Here is a 15075-nt window from a genome sequence, read left to right on the forward strand (position 1 = left end):
ATAGTGATCAAAACCATCCAAAACTTACCCGAATAACTCGCGACCCCGTCCAAATATACCGACAAGTTCCAAAATATAACACGGACCTACTCGAAGCCTCAAATCACAATAACAATGTCAAAACCACGAATCGCACCTCAAATCAAACTTAATGAACTTTTAAACTTTCTACTTTCAAAACTCGTGCCGAACCATATTAATTCAACTCAGAATGATCACAAATTTAGCACACAAGTTCCAATTGACATGAACAACTTATTCTAACTCCCGAAACAATAATCTGAACCCGATATCATCAAAGTCAACTCTTGATCAATCTTGTGAACATTCCAAATCTTCAAATTGCCAACTTTTGTCAATTAGCCCCAAAACCTTCTAGAAACATCCAAATGAAAATCCGAGCATACAATAAAGTCTAAAATCACTATCCGGACCTAACGGAACCATCATAACTCTGATCCGGTGTCAAATATACAAAAGTCAAACTTGGTCAACTCTTCCAACTTAAAGCTTTTAAAATGAGAATCATTCTTCCGAATCAATCCCGAATTAACCGAAAACCAAAACCGACGATTCACACAAGTCATAATACACCATATGAAGTTATTTATTGTAACGACCCGGCCGATCATTTTGAATATTATAACCCCGTTCCCCCATTTACTGCTCAATTTATGTCTTGTAATTGATTTATGACTTATCGGGTTAGTGGGTTCGGGTCCGGAAGGAACTCGGAGTGAAATGAGATACTTAGTCTCATAATTAAAAATTTAAGTTAGAAAAATGGACCAGATATGGACCTATGTGTAAACGACCTCAGATTTGAATTTTGATGATTCCAATAGCTCCGTATGGTGATTTTGGGCTTAGGAACGTGTCCGGAATATTATGTGGAAGTCCATAAAGGAATTAGGCTTGAAATGCCGAAAGTTTAATTTTTGAGAAGTTTGACCGGGGGTTGACTTTTTGATATCGGGGTCGGAATCTGATTCTGAAAATTGAAATACCTCTGTTATGTTATTTATGACTTGTGTGCAAAATTTGAGGTCAATCGGACGTGATTTGATAGGTTCCAGAGTCGTTTGTAGAAATTAGAAATTTCAAAGTTCATTAGCCTTGAAGTAAGTAACAGTTTAATCTGGTCCTGAGGGTATTAAACCCCGGATTTTGGTATCATGTGATTATTTTAGAGGTGACGCTCATGCTAGGTGACGGGCATGTGGGTGTGCACCGAGGGGATTGTGACTTGGTCCGTCACGGGAAAACTGTAAAGTTGAATAATTTATTGTTAGCTATATGCTCTCTATGTGTTGATAAAATTTGACTGTAAATCATATTAGAAATCATGCTTAGGCTATGTGATAGTACTGTTGGGACCCATAGAGGTCACGTACTTGTTGAATTTCCTGCTAAATGCTATATGTACTGAGTCTCAGTTTTTACTTGCAGATTTTATCTCAGTCTCTGTTATTATTATTATTATTGATACATCATATCATTGTTGTTTGGGCTGATTTCATGATTATTGAGAGCCCGAGAGACTGGAGAGATTTATTACTGAGTGAGGCTGAGGGCCAGATTGTGAGATATTTATACTATAGCACGTGGGTTGGCCGTGCAGCACGTGAGTTGGCCGTGCGGATCCTTACATTATACTATAGCACGTGAGTTGGCCGTGCGGATCCAGATATTTATATTATGGCACATGAGTTGTACGTGCAACAAGTGAGTTGTCCGTGCAGATTATAGCCCTTGGGCTGTAGGAGCCCCTCTGGAGTCTGTACACCCCTAGTGAGCGCGGGTACCCATTGAGAGAGTGATGAGGGCTGGGAGCCCAGTGAGTGATTATTGTCCTAAGAGATTGTACTTGATTTCCATTTGTTGTTGCACTTAGTTGTTATCTATCATTGTTGTGAAATCTCTGAAAGATTGTTGATATACGGATTACATGATTAGGAACTGTATAAAAAAAATTGATTTGACATTAATCTGCCAGATTTGATAGCATGTCTATTCTTTGCTGGAATTACTCGAAATGAACCATAACTGTGTAGCTCGTTACTATCTTCAGTTTCTTATTTATTATTGTTACTTGCTGAGTTGGTTGTACTCATACTACACCCTACACTTCGTGTGCAGATCCAAGTGTTCCCGGACATAACAAGTGTTGATCCTTTCGCGCGGTTGATTTTTAGGAGATTTTGAGGTAGCTGCCGTGTTCCACAGACCTTGTCTCTCCTTATATATCTCTTTGTTTACCGTATTTGGTCTCAGACTATTATAGTATGAGTATTTTCTAGACTTTTATTCATATTAGATTCTCATGTACTCAGTGACATCAGGTTTTGGGAAACATTTGTATTGTATTTAAATATTATATTTTCAATCTTGAGAGAAACTGTGGTTTATTGAGATTTTTGGCTTGCCTAGTATTGAGATATGCGCCATCACGATGGGTGAGATTTTGGGTCGTGACAAGTTGGTATCAGAGCCTAGGTTACATAGGTCTCACGAGTCATGAGCAGGTTTAGTAGAGTCTTGCGGATCGGTATGGAGATGTCTGTACTTATCTTCGAGAGGCTGCAGAACCCTTATGAAAATTTCACTTTCTTACGACCCGTCTGAGCGTGTCTGTAAGAACGACCCCTACCATGGTGAAACTGACCCCTTGAAGGAACACTGTTGTAATCACCCGGACCACGAGGCCTCTTAGCCTCTCTCTCTCCACGCTCCTAGCTACGAACCATCTCTATCTACCGAGCAATGTCCACTAACTCATCAAAAGTAGCACCAGATACTCTCTCCCTAGTCATAAGTAACTGGAGCTGATATGTGAGGCCATCAATGAACCTCCTAATCCTCTCCCTATCAGTGGGAACCAACCAGACTACATGATGAGCCAACTCAAAAAATTTCATCTCGTATCGCGTCACAGATATATCACCCTGGCGAAGCTGCTCAAACTGTTTGCGCAGCTCTTCTCTACGGGACTGAGGTACGAACTTCTCCAAAAAGACCACGGAGAACTGATGCCAAGTAAGGGGTGTTGCGCCAATAGGCCTACATCTCTCGTAAGTCTCCCACCATCTGAGTGCAGACCCAAAAAATTGAAAAGTAGTTAATAAGACCCCACTAGTCTCCAGAATACCCGCTGTCCGAAGCATCCGTTGACACTTATCCAGAAAATCCTGAGCATCCTCTGACTCAGTACCGCTAAATGGTGGAGGTAGAAGCCTCTCAAGTCTCCCCTGCTCATCATCTGCCATAACAAGAACTACCGGGGCCTGAGTAGCTGCAACCGGCTGGGCTGGTAGTGCCCCCAGTATCTGAAGTCCCTGTACTTCCTGATCTGGAGTATGGGCAATGGGGGTATGAGTACCTCCCCCAGCCTGAGAAGTGGCAGGTGCGGCCTGAGCCGAAACCACCTGAGCAAGGCCAGTGCAGGCTGCCAATATCTGGGCCAAAGTCTCCTGATCACAGCTGGTGCCTGAGCTGATCCTGTCGGCTCAACTATATCTGGAATCTGCTCATGTGCTGGAACAACTAGTGGTACTACAGGTGCTATTCAAACTAGGGTACGAGCTACACCTCGACCTCTACCTCAGCCCCGGCCTCTACCACGACCCAGGCCTTTAGTGGTCCTAACTGGTGGCACTGGTGGTTGACCGTCCGATCCGGTAGTAAGTATCCTCACCATTTGTGAGAGAATAGAATAGCAGAAATTTAGTTTCCAGTATCAACAATAATACAAGAATATAGCTGAGAATTTCTAACATAAGTATCAAAAATTCAGAAATTCAGTTGTGGAACAAAAGTTTGCAAAGGTCATCACAAGTTACCTTCATAAATGTGTTGAACATTAGGTCAAATATAGCTGAGCTTTTCTACCAATATACTTGGAATTATTGAATTATCCATATATTGAATATAAGATCTACGAGTCTAGTTTCTAACTCATTAAACCATTAGTTGATATGACATCGAAGTAGAGAGATATTTGTAGTTTCGCGAGACTGCACAGACTGCATAGGTGATAAGTAGGTATGTCACTAAAGCATTTTGAGCAATACATTTAGTGTGTTATATTATATCATTTTGGGAAATATAATATATAAAATTTAAGGTCTTGGAATTTCGTTTCTAGTGCTCTTAACCGTTCATTTATACGACATCCGGATAATAAGATATAAGCATCGGAAGAAGGGCCAATGCTAGGGTGCCAAGCTAGCACCTCTTTGACTTTTCAAAAGTTGATATATATAGGTTTTAAATCGTCTTTCTCTTCATTTTTCATAGAACACGACCAGAGAACCCCCATAAACTTACCCTTAAGCTCTCTACAAGGGTTCCGAAGAAACTTAAGATCCCGGGTACGAAATCAAAAAGCGATAACATTAGAACGATCCCTACTACGTAAGTATCGCTATATCGCCTCTCTTTTTCTTTGTAGTTTGAGTTTTGGAAGGTATTTCATAGTTATAAAAATGCCTAATTTCTGTATTTAAGCTTTTAAATATCAAGGAAGGTTGATAAATTCATTTCCTAATAGTTAGAACTCACGGGACGGTGATCGGAAGCCGTGAGTTCGATTTATATCACTTTTAGTGGACTATTTTGTAGTCCATTCATGTTGGCCTATTGTGCTTCTGATTTATGTAGTTTGTAAGAATAAATGGCGTGGAGAAACACCACATGTGGTAGGTTAGTGGGCTGGTCGCTCGTCGTTGCAATTTCAGGCTAATTAATAACTTGTTGATTGGGTGTGTTATGGTATGTTTGGGTTTTTTGTTGTATTAAAGGTTCCGAATTGTAGCTATGTTATTTTTGAGTTGCTGGTTATATTGTGTTGTTGTCTCGCCTATAGAGGATTGAGGGAGCAGTAAAAATCAGGGGAAATGCTGCCCGTTTTATTTTAGAATCGAGTTATTATTTGAGATACGTGATATACTAGCACCATCTAAGTTGTACATGTATTTATTTGTTATAGGGTTGGCACGCTAGTTATCATAAGCTTTTTGTTTAGTTGCATTGACGACTTGAGGTATGTTAAGGCTTAACCTTTTCTTCATTTTGGCATGATCCTGTAACTACATGCGTTTGATAATGAGACATAAAGAGAAGTTCGTATTCCTGACTTATGTATATTATCCTAGTCTCATAAGTTACAGTACTCTCCCTTATCGGGACTTTATATTTAGTTCAGTATTGTCTTCTTTCAGCCAAGAGAACAAGGAGTCTATTTATATACAATATTATAGTAGTTTCCCCACCATCGAGCTATAATCGGTAGGCAGGCCCCTATTGGGCAACCTCTGATCAGATGGTAAGTTATATACTGAGCCTACTGTGGCCGAGCGCCTATAAGCGATCCTACTACGGCAGAGCAGTTACACCTATCGAGCGTTATGGGGCCGGACAACTATTTTACTTACTATATTGAGAGAGATGAGTCAGTATCAGTAGGTAAGCATATCTTCAAATTATATTTGACTCCCAGGTACTTTCAGTTATTATATTATCAGTTCAGTTTTAGCTTTCTGTTATTTTGTTGCCTTACATACTCGGTATATTATTTCGTACTGACATCTCTTTTGCTGGGGACGTTGCATTTCATGCTTGCAGGGCCTGATAGACAGCTGGATAGACCTTTCAAGTAGACAAAGTCAAACATCAGCTTGGTTGGTAAGGTCCACTTCCTCAGAGTTACCAAGCTATACCTAGGAGTCCATTTTTATATATATATATATATATATATATATATATATATATATATATATATATATAGGTTTGATGGGTAGGTTGATGCCCTGTCTCGACCATGATATAGTCCAATTATCCCTAGAGGCTTGTAGTCTAGTCCTGTACATTATTTATATCAGTATTGTGGCTTTACTAGCCCTATGTAGATGTTTAGTTTGGTATTGCTAATTGTGCACGTTATATTCAGATGATTCAGAATATGGCCTCATTGGCTTAAGTTGAGGGTTACCCCTTGAGAGTTCACAGTTACAGAGTGGTACGCTCGAGCCGAGTATAGCACCGGGTGCCGGTCACGCCTCTTTATTTTTGGGGCGTGAGAAGCTTGGTATCAGAGCAGTTCTATCCTAGGGAGTCTACAAGCCGTGTCTGGTAGAGTCTTATTTATGGGTGTGTTGTGCACCACACTTATAAGCAGGAGGCTACATGGCATTTAGGACTGTCACTCTTTCTTCTTACTCTAGATCGTGTGGTAGAGCTCAGTCGTAAGAATTTAAACTCCTAAATTTTAATTTACTCATAATACAATGATACCTACATCCAGAAAGACAGTTGGTAAGACATTGAATGTGGTTGTGGAAGAGTTGAGTTAGAAGAAATCGATTTTGCATCATGCTTACGATGAGTAAATGTGAGGTCTTCAGCAGATCATGTGTGTACTAAGACGTGTAAGCTTCTTGATAAGGAAACCTAAGGCATGAATATCTATCCACCTATATGGTAAAAAGCAATAAGAGAATCAGAAGGTCGATACAAATTTCAACAAGTAAAAGAAGCAAGGTGAAGAAGAGTACGTGGTGCCCTATTAGTGAAGATTATCAGTATTTATAATTCAGGCAGAGAAATATAAGCATTTTGAGTTACTTTCCACAGTAACAGAGTTATATACAATTTGCCACACCCATCTCAGTTATGCCCTATGGGAGCTAAAATTTATTGTTTAAGAGAAAGATGTGATATCAGGATCCAGCTGGGGTTAGAGTAACCCAAAATGGTGGATGGATTGCTATCATTAGCTAACATTTCTGAAGGATAGTGCAAACGTGGTAATAGATCTCCTTATGAGACACCCAGATGGTACACTCTATAATAGAATAGTCGGATATGAATACTAGAATGTTCAGAAACTTCAGAAGATAGGCAGTGGAATCCTAGAAGGGAAAAATATTTACCTTAGTATGGCTACAGTCCCTAGTTAAGAGATAATGTTAGGCTCCCCGAACAGCTAGTAGATGGAGCAAGGGGAGCTAAAAGCGAAAGAATGTTTTGTTGAAGTTTTCAGAATAAGGTAATAGACAGAGATATTAGCAGGAGAATAAGAAGAGAGTAAATGAAGTATAATGAGTAAGATGTGATAAATTGGTGATAACAGTAAATCAAAATATGACAGGATGACAGAGTCTATAGTCAAGTGAAGGAAAAGACAAGAGGTGACAGGCCTTGAGACCATAAAGAGTATAAGCCATAAAGTCATATCCTTATTTCAAGAAATGAGTTGGTGACTCCAACATAATTACTAGAAGGCTAAGTTAGACCTCCGGAGTAATAGAAATTAGTATGGGCTAGTAAACAAGAAAAAAAATCAAACATGATTTAGGGAATGAAGGATTTGATAATAGTTGGCATCGTGAGAATTTCAGAGATCACGTTCCGGCAAGAATAGAATGGAAAAAGGAAGAATAACCTTTAAAGGTCATTCAGGAAGACGCTTCCCTAAAGCAAGCACTGTGAGCAGACTTAAGCTTAAGGGACTAAGTGTGCGAGTTACACTAGGTGCCACCTTCGCGCATAAGAAATTCAATTATCCTTTGTACAGAAGGGTCCGCAAGGCGAGTAAGAGTCAGTGAAGACGTGAAAGGACACCGAAGATGAAGAGGTAAAATATTTATAGGTAAATCTTCATAGCATTAAATGTTAGTACTCCCCTAAAGGGGGCAAGATGGGGTTGATTAGTGGTGATTTTACCAATTATTATAGTCTCTTTTCTTTAGTTTTTGTATTTGTTTATTATAAAATGAGGCGAATTATAGTGTGCATTGCTAGATTTTCAGGTAAATGAAGTCTCGAAGAGAATTTAAATTAAATGAAGTAAATTCGTGCATAAAAAGAGGGAAAGAAGTGCAAAATACCTTCAGTGAAATCGCATCTGCGAGAGGGTGCCCGCTTCTGCGGAATAGAAGAAATTGCACTGAAAGTGCACCTGCGACCACGAATCCGCTTATGCGGAACCGCTTTTGTGGTTATTGTCTGCATTTGGGAAGTCGCTTCTGCGCCGACATGTTCGCTTCTGCAAAGTAGTATTTTCCAACAAAAAAAAATCGCTTCTGCGAACGGTTATCCGCACCTGCGAGGATTCTTCCGCAGGTGCGATCAACGGGCTTCAGCTATGGACAGCTTTGGCATTTCATATTTTTCTCGATTCCAAACCCACAAATACACGACCTAGCTTATTGGAACACACGAGATCAAAGAAAATGAACTAAAGGGCCTAAGTCCCGCATTTAATAAGCTGTGCACAGGCCTCAGATGTCGCATTTGTGACATCTGGTTCGCAAATGTGACAAACTCCTCGCAAATGCCAACCCTGGGCTTCCACTGCCAAGGTCGCAAATACGACCAAAGTGTCGCAAATGCGAACACTGTCAAGGTCGCAAATGCGACCAAAGTGTCGCAAATGCAAATGCTGCCCAGCTCAGGCTTCTTTAAAATTGCGAAGTCGTCCTCACAAATGTGAGGTTCGCAAATGCGAACAAATTCTCACATTTGCGAGACCTGCAACAGCTGCCAAGAAACACCAGAAAACTAAAGTTTTTCTCATCCTCCCGAATGTCTGAAAGTCACCCGAGCCCTCGGGGCTCCACACCACACACACACAAGTCTAACAACATCATACAAACTTGCTCGAGTGATGGAAATGCTGAAATAACATCAAAAAACATGAATCAGATGCCAAAACACATGGATTAAATCTTGAACTAAAAACTTCTAAAAATACTCCCGCGTATCCGATTCCTATCAAATGAACTCGAAATGACGCCAAATTTTGCGTGCAAGTCTTAAGAGAAGTAACATCAATATCAATCGTTTCATAAGAAGGGCAGCAATGTAAGTACTGCTAGCTTCTAAGAGTAGAGTATCTTTGGGAGCTCGTTCATTACATTATGTACAATCGGAATCGTGCAGAAGAATGAAGGGGATAGCCTCACATACCTTGTACATACTGCCCAACCTCAAGCTATGCAAATGTCACGACTCCTTAGTCTACAATAAGACAAATGACACTATTATTATCGTTTAAGCGTCGTAACTATTATGTATCGACCACAACCTATTTTACGATGAAACGGACAGCACCTCCCCTATTTATATGACTTCCCACAAGTCAATACAATCACCAAACAGCCCAAACAACATCATTAATAATCATATTGAGCCTCCAAAACAGTCCACCAACCAACAACATTACTACCAAGCCTTTCGATATATATTTCACAAGTTCTAGCTTCAACGACTTAGCTGCAACTTGGATAATCTTAAATATATTTAGAGTAAGAGGTTACTTACCTTTAAACAGAAAGAACAACTCCAATTTGACCTTAATTTTCCACGAAATATCCCTTCAATTCTGCCACAAGAACAAGGAAGCAAAACTAGCAATTAATTCGGGTTTTTCGGCACTAGAATTACTTTAGAAGACTTGAAATCACCTAGGGTTGATATTAAAAACTTGAAGGTGTATTTACAGGACATAAAACACTTAAAACAACCTCCCACACGAGCTGGAACAACACAAAAATCAGCAACAACAAGAAGAACAAGAAACTTACTAGCGCCACGGGATTCCTGACATTTGATTTGTGTTGTTTGCCCTTTGTTTGGTTCTTGGATCATGAGAGAACCTTGAGAGACTGATTTTAGGGTTATAAGGTCTGAATATACTGAAAAATAGTGACTTAAAACGGGGTTGAGGTATCTTATATATGTCCATATGTCTTAAACCGCCTTTGTAGGCCCCATAGAGAGCAGCTTGGCGCACTCTCGCGAAAACGCGAATATCTCTCTATTCCGAGATCGTATCGACAAACGGTTTAATGCGCTGAAAACTAGACTCATAGATCTTCAATTTTATAGGTAGATCACCCCATAATTCCAAGCACATAGGGAGAAAAATGCAGTAACATTTGACCTAAAGTTTAAGTAAAATTATAAACCTAAGTTGCGACAACGTTTATCGACTTTTGTTTCATAACTCGCTTGACTTCAAGACTTATGATGCGGATATTATATGATTCAAATACATTAAAACAAGACCTCTTGGGATAGTTAATCACCTCTAGTGTTACCCGAAAATACGGGTTACAACATCCTTGATTCGTTTAACTTCTAATATTTGTTAACCACTCTTATACACCCTTGTATCGTTTAAGACCAATAGGAATAACTTCTTATCATCTCAAAGATAATCTCTTCTTGGATTTACGTCGACTAACTTACGGCGTGATCTATGGTATGCGAATTTGGGTTGTAACAAAACTACCCCTAGGTGATGAATTTGATACGTGGGCAGGGCTATGTATGCACGAGGTGACGAGAGTCCGTACGTAGCTAGATTTATGATATGTCCGGGTAGACGTAGGTTCACGCCATGCTATAACTGTACTATTTGAGTTGTTCCTTGCCTGTTAAATCCCTTTATTTTAATTTACAACTTGAGACCAGACTTGCTTAGATATATAGACTTGTTATTGTAGAGATTTGACGCGTTTCATGATTATCCGCGGAATTATTGTGCTCCTCTTGTGGATTTATCCTGCGCTATGTGTTTTCCTCGAAAGGTTTTTGTTAAAGTTCATAACTCGCATATTTATTCGTGAGTGGGGTCAAGGACCCATTAAGGCTTCTTATTCTAATGGGATCGACTCATTCACCTCGGTAGTGCCACACTCTCATTGGAGCGAGACGTTCACCTCGGCAGTATAATATACGCATCTATGGTTCGTGTCGTTCAACCCTCGGCAGTGCACACAGTAAGATGGGATCGGGCCGTACGCCTCGGCATTTTTATAAAATACTCTTATGCAATCGTGCGTAATATTTGACAAGAAGCCCGTGTATTTGTGAGTTTTTCCCTGATTTGTATTATGACGACCTATCTAGTGAGGTCCATTATATATATATATATATATATATATATATATATATATATATATATATATATATACTCTGGTTAAGGAGGTAACTGCTAGTTGACAGCTTGAGTTTATGGTTAAGAGGATAATTGTACCACGTATTTGTACTTGTTTATGTCTCTTATTTACTCTGCCTCATATCTGTTTACTCTTACTGTATCTGTCTTATTGGACCATTAGTAAGTGTCGATGTCAACCCCTCGTCACTACTTCTATGGGGTTAGGCTAGATACTTACTGGGTACGCGTTGATTTACGTACTCATGCTGCACTTATTGTGCAGGTATATATATATATATGTTTTTGGTGGTCCTCTGGGTGCAGCGGTGCGGCTACTGCGAGGACTTTAAGTCATGCCCCAAAATCGAGGAGAACGACCGACGCTCAACTGAGTGAACCTGACCGAGCAAGCCTATTAGATTTCCTTCTACCCCAACTCATCCACGAATGAGTTTGGGTAGAAGGAAATCTAACAAGCTTGCTCGGTCGGGTTCACTCGGTTGAGCGCCGGTCGCGCTCCTCGGTTTTAGGGCGTGACAAAATTGGTATCAGAGCCTAAGGTTTTAAAGTGTCCTAGGATGTCTCGGAGCCATGTCTAGTGGAGTCCTTATTATCGGTATGTTGTCGACTACATCTATAATTAGGATGCTACATGGGCATTTAGTAATAATACACTTCTTTCGTGTTCTTGATCGCGTGATAAAGCTGGTTGTAAGATTGTTCCTCCTTTAACTCCTGTGTTGCTCTAATTTTCAGTACATGGCTCCTAAGAAGAAGGCAAGAACTAGCCAAAGAGCCAATGTCATCCCAGGAGTGACAGTTGACTCTATAATTGATGATGCGAGTGAGCACCTGAGGAGTGAGAATATTCCTCCAGTTACTACACTGCCTGACTCTACTACAACTGATCAGACCGCACCTGTCCCTATATCTACTGAAGGTACAACAATTCCTCCAACTGATATACCAGTTCCACCTCTAGCTCCAGCTTCCGATTTTGGTGTGTCTGATATTAATATTAGGGGAGCCATACAAATGTTGACACAGTTAGTGGCTTCTCAGGCCCAGAAATCGAGTGTTCGGCCTACTTCTTCTAGTCATCTAGGGGAATCTGCTAGTTCCAGGGTGAACAAGTTTCTTCAGTTAGATCCTCCAGTGTTTACGGGTGCTGATCCCGAGGAGGACCCCCAGGACTTCATTGATGAGATGCACAAAACTCTCCGGGTTATGCATGCTACAGAGGCGGAGGAAGTAGAATTGGCCTCCTACCGCCTGAAAGGGGTGGCCTACTCTTGGTTTGAGTTGTGGGAGGAATCCCGTGAGAAGGGAAGCCCTCCGGCAAGGTGGGGTGAGTTCACAGATGCATTTATGGATCATTTCTTACCTGCCGAAACTAAGGCAGCTCGTGCCGCTGAGTTTGAAAGCCAGAAGCAGGGTAGTATGAATGTGTGGGAGTACCATATGGAGTTTGCGCGCCTGTCCAAGTATGCTATTCACATGTTTCCCACTATGGAATCTAGAGTGCGCCGATTTGTATAGGGCCTTAGCCCCTTGGTTATCAATGAGGTCTCTATAGCTGCCTTGAATTCTGATGGAACTATTAGTAATGAATTGGTATTGTGAACATGAACACCTTTTTTGTCTAATTAATGAAAATATGTGTTATCTTCATTCGTGGATGAGTTTGGGTAGAAGGAAATCTAAACAGGCGAGCTGCATTCTATACTACGATCCGCAGCATATAGAGTCGCCATCAGCGTTATTTATATTCTCCTGTCTAACTTGTATTCCAAACAGATGTTGTATTTTATTATATTTCCTAGTTGATGCTCATGTACTTGTGACACCGGAGTTTGGGGGTTTCTACTGGATGTTTAGTATGATGGTTCACGGAATATTTATCCCTTCACCCTATAAATTTCATTTGGTACTATTTAATTAATGGAAATTGTGATTTTAAGTAATAAAATGAGTAATTAAGCTTATAAATCACTGTTGGCTTGCCTGACGACGGCGTTAGGCACCATCATGACTTATAGTGGATTTTTGGTCGTGACAGCGGTGGAGAAGACAAGCAAGTAGTTCTATTATGCCCAATTTGTTTACAGTGACTACATTTGGTAGACTTCAGTCGTACTGATTCAGTCACAAGGATATACCTCATCTTTTGCCTTCTTCCTTGTAGAATCTCTACATCAGGAGGTTTTGTGATTTGAGATTCTACATTCCGTGGTATATCCCATGAATTTTGATCTCCCACAGTATTGACATGCCCTTCATATGTTTCCCTTGAATACCATTTTGAGCAGTAATGAGATTTCTACAAATATCTCTTATTGATAGCAACAATTGCGTGTGGACAAGGCAATTCATCAAGTCAGAATTCCCAGCAGTCACAAGTTCTCTTTTTTAAGTCCATAATGAATTACATTTCTTTATTATTTATTCTAAAAAACATTGAATCAAGGTTGAACACCTAAGAAGTAATAAAAAAGTAAAAAAAATTATATTAGTGTATTATGGCTTCAAAAAGAAAAAGTATGATTTTTTTCTCTGTAAGTAGTAAACCACTTTAGACATAAAGAGCTGAAGTAATTATACATTAGTTAATTACTTCAGACAAAACATGTTTTTGTTAAGCAAATACATTACGAAAAAACTTCAGACATGTGTTTTTCTGTATGCAGGCAGTCAATGACTTCAGATATAAAAAGCTGAAGTCTCTTTGCATTAGTTAATTACTTCAGATCATTATACTGAAGTTAATAAATATACTTACAAACATTTTGCAAGCCAAGTCTATCTTCTTGTTCATCTCTTCTTCTGCCCATATAGATACTTTGTGAAAAGTTTTATGTGTTATTTTTCTCTGTTCTCTGTTCATAAAACCACGGTTGCAACGTTTCTTGGATGAAATCTAACATTCTTAAAACAGGCATCTCTCTTGATTTTAGTAACACAGAATTCATTGATTCTACCATTTTGTTGTCAGCATATCATAATGTCGTCGTGGGAACCACGATCGAGCCCATCTCTTTGGTGTCTCTTCCATTATGTAATTGTATGTTTTCTTGTCAACGCATTTGATCTGGGACATTAACTGATTAAAATCTTCACATTTGTATGACCTTGCAGTGCTTTGGAAAAGATTTATCACCGTGCATTTTTGCATGTCTGCGCTTTAGATTCTTCTCAAAGTGATAGAGGCAGATACCATGGTGAGTTTCAGGATAAATTTGTCTAATCCCATGTGCGATCGATTGGTTTCTATCGATAAGAAAACCATTTCACGGCGGATTTCAATTGCTTTTCTCATTTCCCAAAAGAACCAAATGTTTTTTGAATCTGCTACACCAAAATATAGAGGAAAGATTTGATTGTTTGCGTCCTTTGATACAGCAACAAATAGAGCACCACGATATTTAGACTTAAAAAATGTTGCATCTACTGCAATCACGGGTCTACAGTAATGCCAACTAGCTATTGATGCTGCTTGAGCAATGAACATGTAAGAAAACCTGTACAAGTGAAATATAAAAAAATAAATCATAAGGTGTGAAGTTTTCAAATCGGAACAGTTGAAACTTCAGATTGATGGTTATTATTTTATTGCTTACCGATTCTGCTGATCTCTTTTTATGCTAGTGTACGTCTCTAGGTTTCTATGCACCATCATTTGTAGGTATGGAGAAAGAATCTGGTAGTTCTCTTCTGGTGTTCCACTTATACAAGCAATAGCTTTTTGAATAGCGCGCCATGCCTTGTGATATCCAATGTCAATTCCAATTTTTTTTTTCATTTCACTTTCTACAAAGGTTGGTGTAACCTCATTTTTTTATCCCGAATATGTTCTAAAATTTGTTCACTTATAAATTTTGATGTAGCATTCTTCTGATCGGATTTTCCTGCATTAACTGAGCATTCATGGTTGTTATGAAGTTTTATCACCCTGAAAAGTGTGGAATCTTTTATTGTGGTAGCACCTACATTCTAACCACATTTTTCCATGATGCATTTCAGCTCGTATCTCTTTGAACATGATCTAACAGTAGTGAATTCAACTTTTTGGTTTATCTCCAAGCTATAGTAAAATTTAGTCATGCTCTTCTTGCTCTCAAAAATTGATCCTG

General features: G+C 39.5%; 1 protein-coding gene across 1 annotated transcript; it reads right to left on the minus strand.

Moving 5' to 3' along the window:
• Positions 1–13919: 13919 nt before the first annotated feature.
• Positions 13920–14744, minus strand: LOC138905983 (uncharacterized). Its single transcript, XM_070194498.1, has 3 exons — positions 14563–14744; positions 14229–14463; positions 13920–14033 (listed from the first exon to the last, which is right to left on the minus strand). Exons 1-3 carry the CDS (start codon positions 14742–14744, stop codon positions 13920–13922), a joined length of 531 nt encoding a protein of 176 aa, XP_070050599.1.
• Positions 14745–15075: the final 331 nt, after the last annotated feature.

Source organism: Nicotiana tomentosiformis, chromosome 2 (assembly GCF_000390325.3).
Source record: "Nicotiana tomentosiformis chromosome 2, ASM39032v3, whole genome shotgun sequence".
NCBI classification, from domain to species: Eukaryota; Viridiplantae; Streptophyta; class Magnoliopsida; order Solanales; family Solanaceae; genus Nicotiana; species Nicotiana tomentosiformis.

What these genes read in the sequence shown, in the direction of transcription:
- LOC138905983 (XM_070194498.1), bottom strand. Translation starts at nt 14,744, where the DNA reads ATGAAAAAAAAAATTGGAATTGACATTGGATATCACAAGGCATGGCGC. An exon ending in AAAAGAGATCAGCAGAATCG is followed by an intron (nt 14,464 to 14,562) that starts GTAAGCAATAAA and finishes TCACTTGTACAG; the next exon opens with GTTTTCTTACATGTTCATTG. An exon ending in TTGAAATCCGCCGTGAAATG is followed by an intron (nt 14,034 to 14,228) that starts GTTTTCTTATCG and finishes TTAATGTCCCAG; the next exon opens with ATCAAATGCGTTGACAAGAA.